Raw genomic sequence first — 17,965 nt, 5'->3', positions numbered from 1 at the left:
AACGCTTGTCGCTGACTTCATACTAATTACCAATATGTGAACATTTTTGTTCGTGTTAATAAACCAAATAATGTGTCTCTGTTTCCAAGCAAAACTGCTCAAGAAGCTCGTGATTTGGGGAGCAGTGCTGTTCACTCAGGGTTCTGGCAGGAGGAGCTTTGCATAGTGGTACTGTTCAGTTCATTGTTTAACCTTCAGTCTTATTTATGCTCGTCTGTGCCTTTTTAGGTATCTCTGCAACTGGGAAAACATTTGTCTCATCAAAGACGTTGATAATGCACTAATCTTTCAATAAATATTTTAATATAACTTGTTTAAGTGAATAAACTCGTAATCCAGGTTATGCAGCAATCAATGTGATATTGAGGTGCATGCCTGTTAGGCTTTAGATCCTAGTTCTGAGTCGAAATTGATTCAGAAGAATCAGCTGCATTTGCCAGTACCCTCTGAATATTTACGAAGACATTTATTTCTATTTCTAACTGAAACAGCAATGGTTATGTTTTTCATTTTGGAAAATTTGCTTGGTGAGTGCAGGGGAGGATTTGCAGCAAAAGGAGTAGAAAATTATTATTTATCATGTTTATTGTAGCAACATATGGGGGCAGATGAGACTTCTGTCTGTGTTGCTGGGTGTCATGGAGCAGTGGAATAATGGATACCCAGAATATTTTAGCCTAAATGAAGACAACAGATGCAGGATGAGGAAGGGAATGTACTGTGCAAGTAGACTCTAATGAAAAAGACATGTTAGTTTTTCTACCTTTTTTTTTAAAATTTAATTTAACTTCCTTTTCCCTAATTCTTTTCTTAAAAGATCTACATTAGGATAGAATTACCCAAGGGACTGGTAAGGGACAGGTTTGGACATCCTGTCTTTTGAGTGAAGAGCTGGAATTGGTTTACATACTTTGGTTTCACTCCCTCAAAGGTACAATGGTAGCAGGAATCTTGTTCATTGTGTGTGCATTTGTTATGAGAGTTTAAATTGAAACTAAGCTACATTTGGGGAAAAGGGTAATATAAAGGGGCTTTTAGTTCCAAAATAGTATTCACCATGTATATTGTTGAGTTTTTTATTAGTTAATTTTATTTAGATAAAGCTTATCAGATATTCAGCAGGACGGTTGTTGCTGTTTGGTGGTGGTGATGGTGAATGTTGCTGTCGGTGGGATCAGTCCATCACTACAGTACAACTGTGCTGCAACAAGCATGCTGTGATTTTTCTTGTCCTTATAATTGGTAGTCTACCTTGGAAGACAATTTTTTCCATGCAGTGGTTTTATAAAAGCTCAAATTAAAATCACAGTTAAACAAAAAAGCACTGAAACCAAGAGGCCGTTGCCTTATACTCCTGCTGTTCCTTGATTTATTTTCCTTTCTCCATAAAATGATGCTGGCACTGCAGCTTGATTGTTTGGATCTCTTCCCTTTGTTCATCTTATGTTTTCCCTTTTCCTCACTTCTGTTTTTCTGACTTATCTCCTTTGACTTATAGTTTCTTGCTTCTCATTGCTGCATATTTACAGAACTGCTTGGTACTTTGATATCTCAATTAATGTTTAAGACTTCTGTTCCTGTTCTTCCTGAAGCTGCTGTCTTTCATCTCAGCATTGAAAATAGCTGATGGTTAAAGAACCTGACGAGGAAACTGTGGTGGAAAAGGTTTGCTGCTAGATGAACTCAAACCTGACCCCTAATTTCGTTTCATGAGGAGTCATGGCAACAGCCCACTAGTGGGAGAAAGAAAGGGAGAGACTGCCCAGGCAAATTGTTTCCTCCATCAGAAACTGTGGACCTGAAATCAGCAAACCACTCATTCGGTTTTTCCCCATTCTACGGTTTGTAGCTGTACTGGGACCACAAAGGAACTGGAGTTTAACAGACTTGCTTGTTTCGTCTTAATGTGACATTGGTTCTAGGGGCAAAATTTTATTCATTAAGTCATGAGTTAGATCACTGTAAAAAAGCACGTAATAAATGTTTTCATATACATGTTCATACTTTTTTGAAACTAGATACAAAAATGAAATTTGTGAGTTTTAATAATATGCAGCTTTTATGCTGTGATAGTTATTACTGATAGCATTTTACTTATGTAGACAGTGATTTTTCATAATTTTATGAGCTTTCTGATTGCAGTCAGTGATATTTTCATAATTTTATAAAACCTTTCAGATTAAGGGATTTAAGTTTTTTTTTATTATTATTACTAAAATCCTATTTTAAGAATATTTGGTATCACCATAAATTATGACAACTGACACCTGTGTTGAGATTTTGTGGCTGTATGTAATTGTTAAAGATTGTATGTGCTGTAACGTTTTATGTAGTGTATCTTTCATAATACTTTATCTTTTAGGATAGATTTGCATAATTTGTAGAGAAGTCACTTTGAGAGTAATCTCATAGCATAAACGGCATTGTCTAACAAGCTGACAGTTTTTTTTATTTAGTATTTTACTGAACAACATAGTACTTAAGTATGCAAACTACTCCAGCTCTATATTTGTATAATTTACTTTCAGAATCTATAAAAACATATTGTGACTTGAACTTAAACGTTTAAGTATTGAAATTAAACTCTCATTATAAGGTAGTTTTAGGCATTTACTACTGACAACATAATACCAGTTTATAGGAAGCTCTGTTTACATGGACTATCTCAAATGGTTAAACAGCAGGGGAGTCTTCTGCTTTTAGTTAAAAAACTGCTGTTTCTGTATGGCTTATTTACTGCTTCTTTAATTCTTAATGTAGTGTGCTGTGGAATTGAGCATGCAAAAGTCAGCAGAGAGTTCTGTTTTCTGCGTCTAAGGTTATTACTTGCTGTACAATAATAAAGGCACTATTTTATTGGGTTAGTTGTAATTAACTTCAGCACTAGGCATTGATATAAATCATTCCTAATCTGTTTTCTTTACATTTTCATTCTTTTAAACTGGTTTAACATAGCTTCTTTCTGTCGTCCTTTTACATAAGGACTTGGGTTGTAATTGCTTTTTTGAATTAGGCTGTCGGAAGCTAATGTGTATGTTGATCCAAGAATTGATTAAGGAACACTAATGAATTTCATATAGCACTTTTAAAAGATTTGTAATAAATACTCTATAGCAGTGATCTGTTATACCATTAGAATTCAATACAGTGATGTCATGCTGTGCAGCTGGAAAAGTATTTCAGTATAAGAAACTTTGATTCTGTTTTGTAGTTAAAATAGTAAACAATGTTGTGGTTATGAATAAAAAAAGAATGTTCTAACTCTTTCCCAGAGTATATTTTATGAAAGTAGCTATTGTTATTACAGTCTTTGTTTCTGTGTTTTATCAGAGGAAAAATACTGAAACACTTTTTTTGGGTTTGTTTTTGTTTGGTTTTGTTTTTTTTTTTTTTTTCTGCTCGGTCTTGGTGTTTGATAGCAACTGGGCCATGTGCCTTTTTGACTCGTTTATCAATACATGAGTGTACTGCAGCATTTGCAGCTGTTCATTAACAGCATAGATTTGGAGCAAGAATGTTATGTGCTCTTTTTAGTCAGCTTTGCAACACTGAACATGTTTGTTTCTTGAATTTCTTGTCTTTTTCAGGGGCAGATAGTCAGATACACGCACCCAATCTCAGCCCACCTTTATAGTTCATTAGTTAGTTTGATATGAGTGTGTTTGGAATATTTTCCCACAACATGCTTGATTTTATCCCTCCACTTGAGAAGCTATCTTATCTAGTTAATTTTTACACAACTTTCTCCTAGAAGACTCATTAAAAATTTTAATACAAAGACTTTGATTGTGTACTGCCACTAGCCGATTTTTTGACAAAAAGCAATGTCTTTTTAATGGAATGCAAGCAGTAAATACTTTTTATTGTAACTGAGTGTGTTTGATAGTTTGAAAGTCTTACAAAAATAATTAGCTCTTTTATATAGTTCTAATGTCAGCCTTGCAAGTTTCCCCTGGAGCAGTCTCTAATGAACAGGCCTTGATTTTTCCAGTTGGACTTTTAGATTCCCTGAGGACTTGACTTCAGACCTTGAAGGGCAGCAGCTGCCATTTGTCTTAAGAGTGGAGTTGCCAAACAGACAGACCATGTACTAATAGGACACATTTGTACAGCCTGAGTATGTGGAGCCCTGATAGAGGCCTAATGATGATCATCTGTTGAGAGCTTGTAGCTGGCCAGGGTTAGAGTAACTTTTATCACCCTTATTGAAATCAAAACCTCTGTATTGATTGGTGAGATAGCTTGACTTGTTACATAGATGCCACGTTAAAGCTTTCCTAGACAAGCCACTGTTTAGTGTGGAATAGTATCCCTTGTTTAAATTTCAATAAATTCAACTCTGTTTGATAAGTCTTCCCCCCGATAAGATGTCCTGAATTTTTGGGGAAGTAGTAAATATCTTTGAAAGGTCTCTTTTCTCTGTGTCAAGATTCAGCAACAGTGATGTTGTTCTGTGCGGAAGGGACTATGAATATAATTATTGAAATTATTTTTTTTCTCAGTCAATTTCTGATAGTTCTTACATTATTGATTTATGGGTTTTTAATTTTATTTCAGACCCCGGTATGGCTGTATATATACTGAACAACATTGTCTCAAAATGCGTTTTCATGTTACTCTTATATTAGTGTGTCACATCCTTGCAAAATTTTTTGTTTCGTACACTACTTTGCGTATGCTAATTTTTATCTTAAATTGCTGCATAGAGTTTCTAGATATGATTTCCCATAATTCCATGTTGGTTTTAATTTTTTTTCAATGGAGCTTTGTAGATTAAAATAATTTAAGCATGCCTCAACTCTTTAAAAGTAATTTATGTTTGCAGATATTCTGCTTAACATGCAGTCTAACTTTTTTTTAATTATGAAGAACCCAGCTGAGATATAATCTACTTTTCACTGTATGTTCTTTATTGCTGAGTTCATTCAAGCCTGTAGTGGATGTGGTGCTGAGAGAGTGCTGACACCAAGTGCAAACACTGCTGAAAAGTTCTTGATAGTTTACTTTAGGCACTTAAAGATTAGTATATCTCTCTATGAACAAGTTTTTCATGCAGATTTGACCTTTACTCTAGGATATAATATGTCTCTTAGTCATATGTTAACACATTTTCCCACCCTGCTCTTTAGTGCTCCATTCATAGTTGTCAGTACCAAAGTCATCCTTCTCCTTTGTTTCATAACCAACATAAATTATTAAAACTCCACCAGCTTTATGGGAAGGATGGATTAGCAAAGAATTTGCCCTTTTTTGCTTGCTTATGAGTGTGTATTTCAACTGTTAGATACAATTCTTAATTGTGGAATATGTTAACCTTGTTGGAAGGATTTTTTTTTTTAAGTTGCTGAGGAAAATTATTTACTAAGGAATATGCATGTATATGTACATATGAATGAAAGTAGTAGTACAGTGTGCTACGGTTAAAAATAGAGCAGTTTTCATCTGGTGGACGTGTTTTAAATATTCTGTTAAAGATCAATGTTTAATTGTTTAGCCATCGGACCAGTTGATGGATTGGTCTTGCAAATGTTTTCATATAGCTTCAAGAATATATATTTTGGGTTAATTGTTTGAAATGGGATTATATTTATTTCCCAGAAGTGTACAGGTGAGGAAGTTACATCCATTTGCTGCCCTCAGCAGCAACTTCACTGCAAGCACTTCAAATTACAAACCAACAAAAAGGTTTATCAACAACATTTTCTTGGCATTTGTTTGAGTGATTAGAGTTTAGGAATGGCTATTTAGGGTTAGGTAAAGGCCCCACCTTGCTTATTGTCGTATTTCCAATTACAGACACAGAGAGGTGCTCAAGAAGAACAAAATAGGACAAGCGTGTATGATACTCTTCCACTTACCAGCTATTTTCAGCTTGGGGTATTTTCTGATCTCACTGTAGGTTCCGTGTATCTAGTTGATAGCAATGTATTTTCCTTCCATGTACTTCTGCAGTCTTCTTTTGATCCTGTTGAACTTTTAGTCACCACAACATCCTTTGGCGATGGGTTCCACTGATCTGTAATGCACTGTGTAAAGAACCACCTGCATTTCTTTGTTTTGGAGCTGGCTCCTACTAGCTGCCGCTCATAGACCAGGCTTTTGGGTAGGCCTATTTGGGTAAATAAGATGCTCCTGAAGTAGTATATCTGAACGAGGATGTTCAGAATGAGCAGGGAGCCAACAACAAATGGAAGAAAATGACTGATCAATAGAGTTGACACTGGAAAATGCAAGTTTGATGCAGAATTTTTAAAGAAGTTCTCCTCTTATCTGATGATGCCATATGATTAGAGACATACCTTGTTTTTAAGTAAGTAAATAAGAGGATCAAGTAGTATAAAAGACTTTTCAATGCATTTGAAGACTGAGATAACTACACACGTGTATGTAGCTGAAATGAAATAAAATGGGACATATAATTACTAAAGATTGTTTTTCTAGACTAATCTCATTGTTGGTTATGGTCTAATGCATGTTGTGCTCTTCGGCCAAAACGTATTTCCTAGACAAAGGAAATGTAGTAATTTAGGTGAGTTTTATTAGAGCATTTGGTACCGTCATATGACTGATCATTAGTTAGAATTAATTAAAAAAAACACTGTAAAGTAGATTAAAAAAACCCAACCTGACTCAAATGGGATAATAGTAGGTCGTGATATAAACCTTGAGGGAGATTATTAGTTTCTGAAGGGAGCGGTTTAAGACCAGTACTGTTTAGTGTTTCCATTTAATGATCCTTGTGCACTCAGTAAGAATATGTTAATGAAACTTGTTGATGATATAAAATTGGTGCTATAGAGGACTGGGATATAATTTTGCTTATGGCAGAGTTGTGCTGTAGCTACAGGAAATGTAATATGTTATTTCATACAGAATTATAATTCAGATGAGGTTTGAAGCAGAGTTTCAGGAAAGGACATAGTACTTGCTTTTTATCTAGGGTACTTATGGAAGTGTTTACAGATTCTGTTAAGGAAGTAAGAGAAACAATAATGAGCTAGGAAATTTCCACATCAGACATAGTATTTGAATAAAATGTGATTTCTTATTTATCTCCTTGTAATGGTTGTTTTTCATTGCAGCTATTTGTAATAGTGCCTAATGCTTCTAGGTTTGGTTTTTTTTGGTTTTGTTTTTGTTCTTTTCCCCTGCTTCACTATTGAGTGTACAGTGACCAAAAGCATTAAAAGCAGATTATGTCTCTCGGTTACTAAACATTTATAGCTGTAGGAAATGATGGCCAATTAAGTACAGCTTAGAACAGGTATGAAATTATTGACTTTGTTGATCTTCCCTTACAGTCCTTCCTTAGGAAAGTGCTGAAATGTGTTTTGTAGTTATTTAGTTGCATTAGTGGTCTAGTTTGAGGCTTTTAACGTGTTTTTTCCCTAATACCTTTGGGAGATGGATAACTAAGATGTTGATATAATAATGCAATATGCATACTGAGTGTAATTGTTTGAGAGAGAACATATACTGTGGGGAAATATTGAATGGATCATGAAAGATTATGACCATTAGTCTTTTCTTTCAGCTATTAAAATTAGCTTTAGGGTGTGTTCAGCTGTGATTTATGAAATTGTTTAGACTAACGCCTTCTTTGATGATGTCTGATGTAGAGAAAAATGCTGAAAAGTATCATGATAAATGCACTTGCTTTTCACTTTTGGCAACTTCCATCTTCACCAATTAGATTTGCAAGTATTGTAGCGAGCTCTCTTAAAGAGCAGAGCAACAGATGGACGGTGTCATAAATGGAAAAAATTATTTTTGCTTTTCTTGAGTTTTCACACATTTAAGCTGGCAGAGAATAGTTTCAGTTATCATCATATTAAGCTAAATAGTTAGAACTTGATATTAGATTTAAAAAAACTCTTAGGAGGATTAGTTGTCTGCTATTTTGTTTAGAATATTAGCAGCTAAAACCATTTTTTTTTTCATAGGAATAAATGCTTCTTAAAGCAATTTCAGACAACTTGCAGACTTACTTGAACCCATGTGGTGGTGGCCATCAGAAGGCAATAGGGGAGAACTGGGGGAAGGGCAGTGAGAGAAATATTAGTAAGCTACAGGTAGAAGTAAGGACCAACGACGCTACTTGATGTAGCTTCAAAAAAACCCAAACAAACCAAAAAAAAAAGCAACCCACCCCAAACCTCAAAAAACCCCATGTGTGATAATATGTAAAAGGAACTGAGCTGGCATTTAGAATTTTGCTTAACTATTAATGCATATAAACTAGTTACATAAAAAGAAATGAAATACATTTATAATTCATGATAATACATCACAAATTCCAATTATTATTCCAACTACTTGAAAATTGTAATACATTGGTGCAACTTAAAAATGATAGAGTATGTTGGACCTGGAACATGTCAAGCCTTGAGAGATCAGAGTTATAATCTCTCCCCTGCTTTTAAAATCTGGAAGGTTTTTTTTTGGGGGGGGTGCGGGTGGGGTGGTGGTGGTAGTGTAAGGCACCAGGGAAGCAGGATTTGAGTTGTAAAGAAATAACATTGTTCTACTGGTGTTTGTTTATGCCTGATCAAACCTTCATGTTACTGACTGAGAGGTAATTCTGCAACAATGAGCAGCAAAAAATGTACTCTGTTGACACTGGGTATTAAAAACTCCTACATTTGGAAACCTGAAATTTGTTTAAGAGCTATTTGCAGTTTTGCACTTTTTTGCCTGTTTTTGAGCTGATGAGGTTTTTGAAAAGAACTACAGTGATAGAAGTACTGATGTATATAATCATAAGGATTATTATTTCATACAACAAAGACTGAAAAATCAAGGAAGCTCATGTGGAAAAGCATCTGGAACTGAAGTATCTGTCTGCTGCAGAATCATTCTTTTGTATTAGTTTAGAAGAGTTTTAGAATTTAAACAAGAGTTGTATTTGGCCTATTCTATCCAACGCCTCCACATTTTCCCAAAAATATAAGGTTCACACTTTTACTACCCTAATTTTTAGCTCTGTCAACTAATTTTATTGAGTCTAGGATTAAAAATCTTTGTGTTTGTGTTAGCCAATTGTGTTTTCTCCTTAGTTTTCAAATGCGAGAGGCAAGCCCCAGCGATAGGTTGTCTGGGTTGGTTGCTCTCCAGCCTGTCTCTTCTGGGGGCCAGGCAAAACCTGCCTACGTGTTTAAGAGCTGTAGAATTTTGCTGTAATTCAGGGTTCAGTTGGATGTAAGAAATGTGCAGTGCATGTGTGTCTGCTGTTACCATCATTTCAGTGTGTTAAAAATAGTGTGTAAAAAAGGTGTTAAAATTTTTTGAAACATAGTGGGTGTTAATGATGCAATTTTTGGATCATTAGCAGATTTTTTTGGAGTAGAGGTGGCTATGTGATGCTGAGGTGAAGTTTATTACAGGCACATATGTTAACTAACTAGACTTTAAGCTATAAGAAATTTTTGTCTAAATAACAAGTCTTACTTTAACATGAAAGAGTTTTTCTAGCATTATCAAGGTTCAATAAGTCAAAAAGCATCAGTGAACCAGAGTAAGTTGAGAATTATTGCATAACATAGCAAAAGAAAATGATGCAGTTGTTTGTGGGATGTTTTTGTACTTTCTTCTCCCCCTCCACAGAATACGACTTTGAGTAAATGATGGTGTTCTGTTTCTTTATGCTGGCAATGTTTTCTTCCTGATTAGCATACGATTAATGCTTTATATTTTTGGTGATGGTGGTGTAAGTTGCTAACATTTAAAAAAAAGTGCATGACTTTGTAGCTGAAAATGTTTTTTCTTAGTTTTGCTTTTATACAACTAGTTTTGTCTCGTTTTTTTCCCAGGAGTGGCAGAACTCTATACAAAAGAATGCTGGCCTTGCCTTTATTGAGCTTGTCAATGAAGGAAGGTAAGTCACAATATTTGATAGCACCTCTGCCTTAGCATTTAAGAAGCTGTGTGGCTTGAAACTTTTTAAAAATAATTTTTCTTCTGCCTTTTTGAGTCATTTTCTTTGAGTTTTACAAGCATGATTTCATATTCTTCAATACTTTAGTTCAATTCTAATACCAAGTATGGGATTTTGCAAAATCTGAATGCTTCTTAGTTTCATTAAATATCTCACTTATCGATGTGTCATGGATTTTCTTTCTTCCTGTCCTTGTGCACTGGTTAACGTTGAAACTATAATTTGTATTCAGCTAATCTCTTGAGGAAGGGAATTGATATTTGGAAGACGTTATAGCTAGGAACTGTAAGATAAGCCTCTGTCTCAAAAATTAGATTCCAGTTGGCTCATTTATTTCCTATCTACCTCATAAAATGGAAAGGAAGAGAATCCCTTTAAGGTAAAAAAAAGCCCTAATCTGTTAATATTATCAATTAGTTTAATGTTCTATCCATAACTATATATGTATATTATTGGGACTTATAGAAAATGACAGAGCAGGTGATGAGGCCATGCTCTTTGACTTGTAGTGACTGTTCAGAACCATCAATATTTTCTTCATTAGGAATCGATTGTTGAAACAGACTAAGAGCAATATTTACTTTTTCTAAAGGATTTTTTTTTAAGATGTCTTAATGAGTTAGCTAAGGAGTGTTATAAGAAATGCCATTAATCTAAATCTAAATTTTGTTAGTGAGCAACTTGAGCTAATAAGAATCCCAATAGAAAATAAATTTTACGGGATTAGGACAGCTACTGAATTTAAAACAAAATAATTTATCACATAAACTAAAATGCTATAAAAATATCTTTTTGTCATTGCAGGAGTAGGGGAAATGGCTATTTTAGATTTTTCTTTCAAAATGTGTAGATGTTCTCAAGATACGTAACGACCATTTTAATGGTTGCATTTCAGTTTATGCTGAGGGAAACACCATTCTGAGGCAGAAAAAACATTTTGCTACTAGTCTTGATCCCAAGGGCCAAGGTAAAGTAACAAGGGTGTTCAGTTACAGTGTTAAGATCTAGCCTGTAGTTGTTTCCTATTATGTGAAGCTGACCTGTCTTGACCTTACTTATAAAGTGCCTGCTATAAATTTGGCCCTTGATTAATGTTTTATTAGCATAGATAACGTAGAGATCCCACACACATGTAAACCACAATGTAAGGTTCATCTGTGTAAGATGATTCTCATGAACAAATGAGTTGCTGGGACTGGGTTGTAAGTAGCAGTTACCTAGTACTTATTCGGCTTGTCCAGGTCGAGCTTTCAGAGAGCTTTCTATCAGTAAACTGTTTGGAATTGACTATTTTCTTTTAAAACCTGCAGTGCCCATCACAGACAGATGGAATCACTCCCCCACCTCCATAAACAACATCAATAACTTACAGTCTGGCCTTAGAGTGGTTGTCTCGGGGACAAATGATCCCTTAAAGACTGAAAAGTGTGGTTTTGGTTAGCAGAAAATGTCTAAGTAATTGTTACTTCATTTTGTTTCTGACTCGTAGCAGAGTTGTTTTTTAAAAAATTGGTAACATAACTTTCATTATGGGGAGGAGCAGAGGGGAATAATTTCTTAAAAATAGCTCCTTTTATCTATCTCCATTTTCCTCCGTTGCTGTTTATAGGAGCCTTTAAAGTTATTGCTGAATTGGTCATTGCGGTGCTTTGTGGCTTTTCAGCATTCACTAAATGAAACTATTAACCCTCATATGACATGAACTATATTCCAGAACTCTTTTCTTCTCCTTATGCAGGTTGCATGTTATTTTTCTCACACATATACTAATGCTTACACTAAAACATTTCAGGCCTTTTGTTTTACTAGATTTGTGATTGTCTTATGCATTTTTGCCATAACATTTTAAGAACTCCAAAAGCTGAAATCTTTTAATTAAAACTTAAAAATGAAAATAGCTGAATGATACTGATTTGGGCTTAAACTGCATAATTGTATCATAAAAGATGAATTTTTCAATTCTTTCTGTAAGTACTCAAGAAAAGAAGACAAGGTGGTTGTACAAAGGACAGAACTGATTTCAGCAAGTAAGGAAGGATGTCTGTGGGGTACCATAATATGCAGAGTGTTAGAATAAATAAAATAAAAGTAAGGTCTGGAAGAACTGCCTAGAATTTGTGGAATCACAGAATTGCTATTGTCTGCTGCCTTGGTGGAGAAAGTCTTGGTCATCGTATAACCTTTCTCTACCAGGGTTGTTATTACTTACTTTTTGGACTAACGATACCAGAGGATATTCCAGTTTGAAATGTGTTCTGCTGGTTTTGTTTATCAGGCAAATAGGACAACAGAAAAATCTTTTGAGAAGAGAGAAAGGTCTAGAAGAAGAGATCTAAATCTCTTCTTATACTTGCTTTCAAATGTATTTTTTGCTTTTATGTGAAAGGTATGAATGTACCTCTCTCTCTCACAGCAGTTGAAAGTTTTATGTTTAGGCTTGCCATGTTTTGGCTAGGATTCCCTGGACAGAAATATGTGCGGAAAGTTTGCCTCTGGGACTCATAAGATCTACAGTGTGTGTGCTGCATTTGGAATGTGTTGGTCTGAATTTCATCATGTTCACAAGTAACTAATGTGTTACACATACAGTTGCTTCCAGGCTTTCCAGATATATCAGGTCCACTGCACATGTACGGCAGAATTGATTTGTTTGTGCCCAGTGAAATTCTGAATCTTGGACTGAAAAAATTCTGCGAACAGGAGACTAGTATGTGAAAATACAGAAGTGTAAACCTAACTTAAACTGAAATACACAACTGAAGTCTTTTGAAGGCCAGGTTACAAGCATAGTAAAAAAAACAAAAACAAACAAACAAACAAAAAACAAACACAAAACCCACCAAAACAACAACAAAAAAACCAAACCAAAACTGTGTAGAAAAACAGTAATGTACAGAACGTAAGTGAAACGATAAAGGAGCAGGTATTGGAAAAATAACCTTTCTGTGCGTGAAGAGAAATGTCAGTTTCAGTACATTGCTACATTGAACATTAATCTGTTTTTAATAAAAATGAATAAGTATTGTTCACTATTATTGTAATGTCTGGGAACACTATTAATGCTCTTTGAAACCTTGTTAAAAAGGTGCCTGTACCTACTGCTTCTCTGCACTGAGCCATCTGTGCAGCAGAAGTATAGATTGCAAAACATTTTCCTTAGCCTGGTGAACTTCTATCAGTCTACATTTCAGTCTTTGTGCCTTTCACCTTTGAGTCCTCCCTTTAGGGAGAGACTGTTTTGGAACCTCAACCCAAGAGCTTACTTATCAGGGAATTTGTTCACCAGAACCATCCTTTAGGTGTGATTTGGTTCACTGTCATAGCCGGTCTTCTCCTTTGGAGACTTCCAAGGTGTCCAGACAGATTCCTTTTTTTTCACCCTGAAACTAATTATGTTTCCTCCTTATGCAGGAGATGGTCAGGATTTATTTCTGAACTGAAAAAAAAAAACCAGCTTTGTTTTACTTGTGTGTACAAATGTGTCTTTTGTTAGACTCTTATTTCCTTTACTTGACTAGTTAGCAAACAACTCCTTTGCTCTGTGAAAGTTAAAACTCTCTTCTGTCTCTTTGATTCATTAGCACACTTTAGTGTGAAACATCTCTTATGCTAGACCTTGTTTTCTGTATCAGTCAGTGCACTAACAAACATACTCGAGCTTGAGACTAGGCATGACAGTTATTATCCCCTTTGGGGTGATAATGGGTTTGGCATGGCAGGGGTTGAGGGATCAGTCTCCTAAGCATGCTGCAGCAATTATTCTTTCCGATTTTCAGTTGAAGAGACTCTTGAAGATGTTTAATTTTAATTTTCTCACACATAGTTTTCTTGGTCATCCAAAGAATTAAGTGCTCTGTTCTATACATGTATTTTTATACATCTGTAAATGAATATTCAGACAGCAATTGCTTTAAAAAACTGTCACGTAAAGTTAGGTTGAAAGGTAGCCTCTTTAAAGTAGCAGAATACATGTATTATTTTCTCTCCTTTGCCTTTGCCCTTTCAAATCCTTAACCAAAACAAACAACCCAAAACTTAAGGATTCACAAGTGTATCCAGGAGAAGCAGAAATAATGAAGTTTGTTTTTCTTTCTTGTAGCTTTTTCTTATTGCTAGATTCTTTGTTGTCTAATGAGGAATGAAATCTAATCAAAATTCTCCTGCCATATCAGAAGATTCTCCTATATTGGTTTTTCTATTATGGCTTTCAGTGCGGTTGAAAACAGCTGCTTTTTTTTGTTTGTTTGTTTTGTTTTGTTTAAAGGATGCTTGCATGGGTTTTTGTCCTCTGTTGGATATAAAACTTGTATAAAATTAATATTTTTGAGAAACTCTAGCCTTCTATTAAAAAAATTTTGTTGGAATTATCCAATGAATTCAAAAGTTACTGGGAGAAGGAGGAAAGCAGACAGCATGCAAATCTAATATCCTTAGGAAGTAAAAATTCCACAAACCAAACAAAAAAAAAAGCCCCAAACCTCTCCAGAAATAAGCAGATGTAACTGGTATTATTCTCCCAACACATAATATCCAGTAGTATAAAAACTGGAATGCTGTAATCATCTGTATTTCCATAGCATATTTTTTTCAGAAGGAACTGTACTAAGAAAATTCCAATGTATGTCACCTGCTGTTCCTTTTCTTAGATTGTATGTATTACTTCTGAGTGGTCATAGATACAAATATTTTTTAATATTGAAATAGTTGGCAATCAAAGTAGTTGGCCAATTACTTGCACGCTTTCCTAACAGAAAATAGGGGACAGATGTAGGCTGCCCCATTCAATTGTCTTTCACTTGCATTAGTGCGGTCCCTCTCAAGGAATGAATGTTAGAGAATGTGTTGCCATAGGAGCAACTATTATGATGGAAAATAGTTAGAAAAATACCGCTATTAATGAAAAAAATGGATGGTAACTGACAGACTTACCCCTTGTGCATAACTGAGCCAAAAAATTTCAGGAAAAGAAATGATAAATGTAGTCACTGTCAAACTAGAACTGATTACTACCAGTCTGCTCCCCTTGTTGCAGCCTCCTTGCCCTGAGATTGTGATAACGTAGAACCTGCACCTTAGTCTTGATTTGTACAAGAAAAAAAGTATTTTCCACATTTCCTTGCTTTTTTTTTTTATTTTTAGCAACCCATTCTGTTTAAGTGGTAGGTTTTGCAAGAGGGATATCGGGTGATTTATTTTCTGAGTTTTTGCGTTATTGTTTTGGTACCATAGCAGAAGCAGCTTTGTTAATGTGTGTGAATTTGAAGTACAGAAGATCATTAGGCCAGACTTTAAACAACATTTTAAATGTGCTAAAAATTAGAAATAGTAGCCTGGATGTGTTTCAGAGACGGATAAGTGACTTGAAGTGGGGTTCTTGACACTACATGATTTTTTTGTGCGTGTGTGTGCACTAAGGTATAGTGTGACATGCACAGCCATTTTTAAAACCGTTTTTTATTTCACTGAGTTTTGTTTGATCATCTGTGCATGGTTTTAAATTGCATCATTTTTGCGTAACTGGAAACATACGATCTTTGCTGCAACTTAATGAGTAAGCAGAAGCTTTTTGGGGAGAACTGTCTTAATGATTAAAAATTAATGTAAACTTTTATTACTGGAGATGCTAGTAACTTTGGAGGGCATGTATGTGACAAAGGTAGGTTTTGCTTGTGAGAATGTCATTAATTTGCTGTGTCTATGAAAAAGCAAAATCATAAAAACCCACTTTTGAGTGCCTGGGAATTATTAAATGTTTGGGCTTTTTTTTTTGGTAGGAATTTTTTAGTACTATCTGCTTTCAAAAAATAAATTCACGTGAGAGTAACGAGATATACTGCACTCTGTGTGTATACATGTATTGTACTATTTCTATCTGATTGAAAATTTTCAGAAATCATCTGTTGTACTACCATGCAGTCTCTCTCAGAATGTGAACACAACCTCATATCAGTTTTCACTAGGCTCTGACATGTCCTAAGTGGCTGTCTCAGATAGAAGAGGTTGGATTGGTATGTCCCCTCCTAGCTGTCCTTTTGGGATGCTGTTAAATTTTATACTATCACATGTCCAAGTCAGCATTTTGGTGAGGCTGTATAATTTTGGTTTGTTTTTGTGTTTTTTTTTTTTTTTTGTTTGGTTGGTTGGGTTTTTTTCCTCCTGTTTTAAGGGGGTAAATGTGTTTAAACTTCAGTCTTTAGGAGCTTATGGACTTGTCTGTATTTTTTGATGATTTAATAGTGTATCTGTAAAGTATCTGCGTTGCACAAAGCAACTGTAAAACTTCCTTGCAGCAGTAATTCCAACACTTAGCACATTGAGCAGTCAGATCCCATAAAAGACAGTGTATTCATGTAGAACGAATCTCCTTTTGAAGTAAGAGAATCTCTTGTATGCTAGGTTTATGAGGAGTGCAAGTAGGAAAGCTTACCTTTATCCTTCTTTCTTGGCTATCTGAGAGTTCTCTGTTGTGGTAGCATCTGGAACATCATAATCTCTCCCTGTAGTGCTTTATGAAAGATTTATGCCTAAATGGCTGTTGTAAATGTCACCTGTAAAGCTTTTTCCATATTTTGTCTAAAATTGATAATTGTTGGACATCAGTAATACTAACCCAGAATTTATCCATCTCTCACTTTCTTTGCTTGCACTTTTTTTTTTTTCCATTTTTTTCCCTCTTGTACCACCTTCTTTTTACTTGTTGTGAGGAGAAACTTGACTTTTTGCTTGATCATCTGAGCATTCAGCAGCCAGAAATCAGAGTAAGAGGATTTCTTGCTTTGTGTCTTGTAGTTTTCTCTTCCATCATAACAATAAGAATCTCTCATGTATTTGGCTGGAACTCCTTCTCTCAGTAGTTTAGCACTTCATTCCTGACCCAGCAAAGTATGCAAGTATATATTTAACTTCCAGCATGGGATCTATCCCCTTGCTTGTTTTTACTGGACTGTTCATCTTTTCAGAGTTAATCACATGTTCTTAAATATTTCAGTCCAGAAAGACAAAGGAAGAAAAGTCTGTTTGAGACCTTGAATCTGGTGCGCATTGAAAGCAGAAGAGTAGGCTTGATACCCAGACTCTTTACTCCCATAGATGTTATGGTCTAACTTCTACAGAACATGTCCATCTGTACTCCATCCACACAGATCAGAAAAAATCTTAAGTCAATAACTTGTCATAAACAAAACCAAACCAGAAGGGAAAGAGGGGTGTAAATCACCACATTTTACAACATTTAGGTGTTTACTGAAAAAATAAACAGGTATGTGAGATAGTAGTATAAGGCAAACGGGGTCCATGGGTCTGCCTACAGAGATTATGAAGCACAGGCAAGAAGGAAATCGTTAGACTTCAGTTTTTCTTTCAGCTTGGGTATGCATACTTCAAAACTACAAGAAATTCAATTAATCTGTTTAATCAAAGAAATGAAAAGCTGTTCTTTTGCTGTGGAAAAAAAAGTATTTATAAAGAGATGCTATGGGTAGACTTATTTTAACAGAAAAAGAACTACTATGATCTAGTTGCTAGAATAAAAAACAGGATAAAAGGAGACAAGAAATGGTAGTGGTTGTTTTCCCTTTTTTTTTATTTATTATTTTTATTGACACTAATTATCTTATTATAAAACTCCTGTATAGGGGAACATGTAAAATATTTTCAAATCTTAAAAAAAAAAATTTGGGGCATCTTTCTGAAAGCTATGCTGTAGCGCAAACAGAAGGTACAGATTTGATCAAGAGGCGAAATCAATTGGGGAAAACATGCAGGTTCAATTCTGTGTAGGAGGCCAGGGCAGGTACCGGAAAAGACCAATATGGCCCTTTAAATCCATGAAGTGTACTTACTATCTTAGTGAGGAAAATCAGATTTTGCTAAACGTATATTTTTTTCTTTAGAAGAAAGCATTTGTCTCTCATAAAGTTACCTGATCTAGTTAATACAGTTTATAGCCACTCACATATGTACAAAATGTGCTATATGTAGCTTGCAGTTGAACTAATACTTTTGCAAGAGTCAGATTCTTGTCCTTGCTTC

At 35.0% G+C, this 17,965-nt stretch overlaps 1 protein-coding gene across 3 annotated transcripts in view; it reads left to right on the top strand.

Moving 5' to 3' along the window:
• The window catches only part of LRBA (LPS responsive beige-like anchor protein), a gene marked incomplete at its 5' end in the record, with an annotated part of 425,426 nt that overhangs the window by 133,230 nt on the left and 274,231 nt on the right, over nucleotides 1–17,965 (top strand). For all 3 annotated transcript variants that reach the window (XM_082482677.1, XM_082482676.1, XM_082482675.1), the window contains one exon: nucleotides 9,810–9,874. In XM_082482677.1, coding sequence (XP_082338803.1) covers nucleotides 9,810–9,874 — 65 coding nt within the window. The remainder of the gene's footprint in view (nucleotides 1–9,809; nucleotides 9,875–17,965) is intronic.

This window comes from Vanellus vanellus (genome assembly GCF_965231255.1).
Source record: "Vanellus vanellus genome assembly, chromosome: 4".
Classification (NCBI taxonomy): domain Eukaryota; kingdom Metazoa; phylum Chordata; class Aves; order Charadriiformes; family Charadriidae; genus Vanellus; species Vanellus vanellus.
This window is presented reverse-complemented; position numbering and strand designations above follow the sequence as displayed.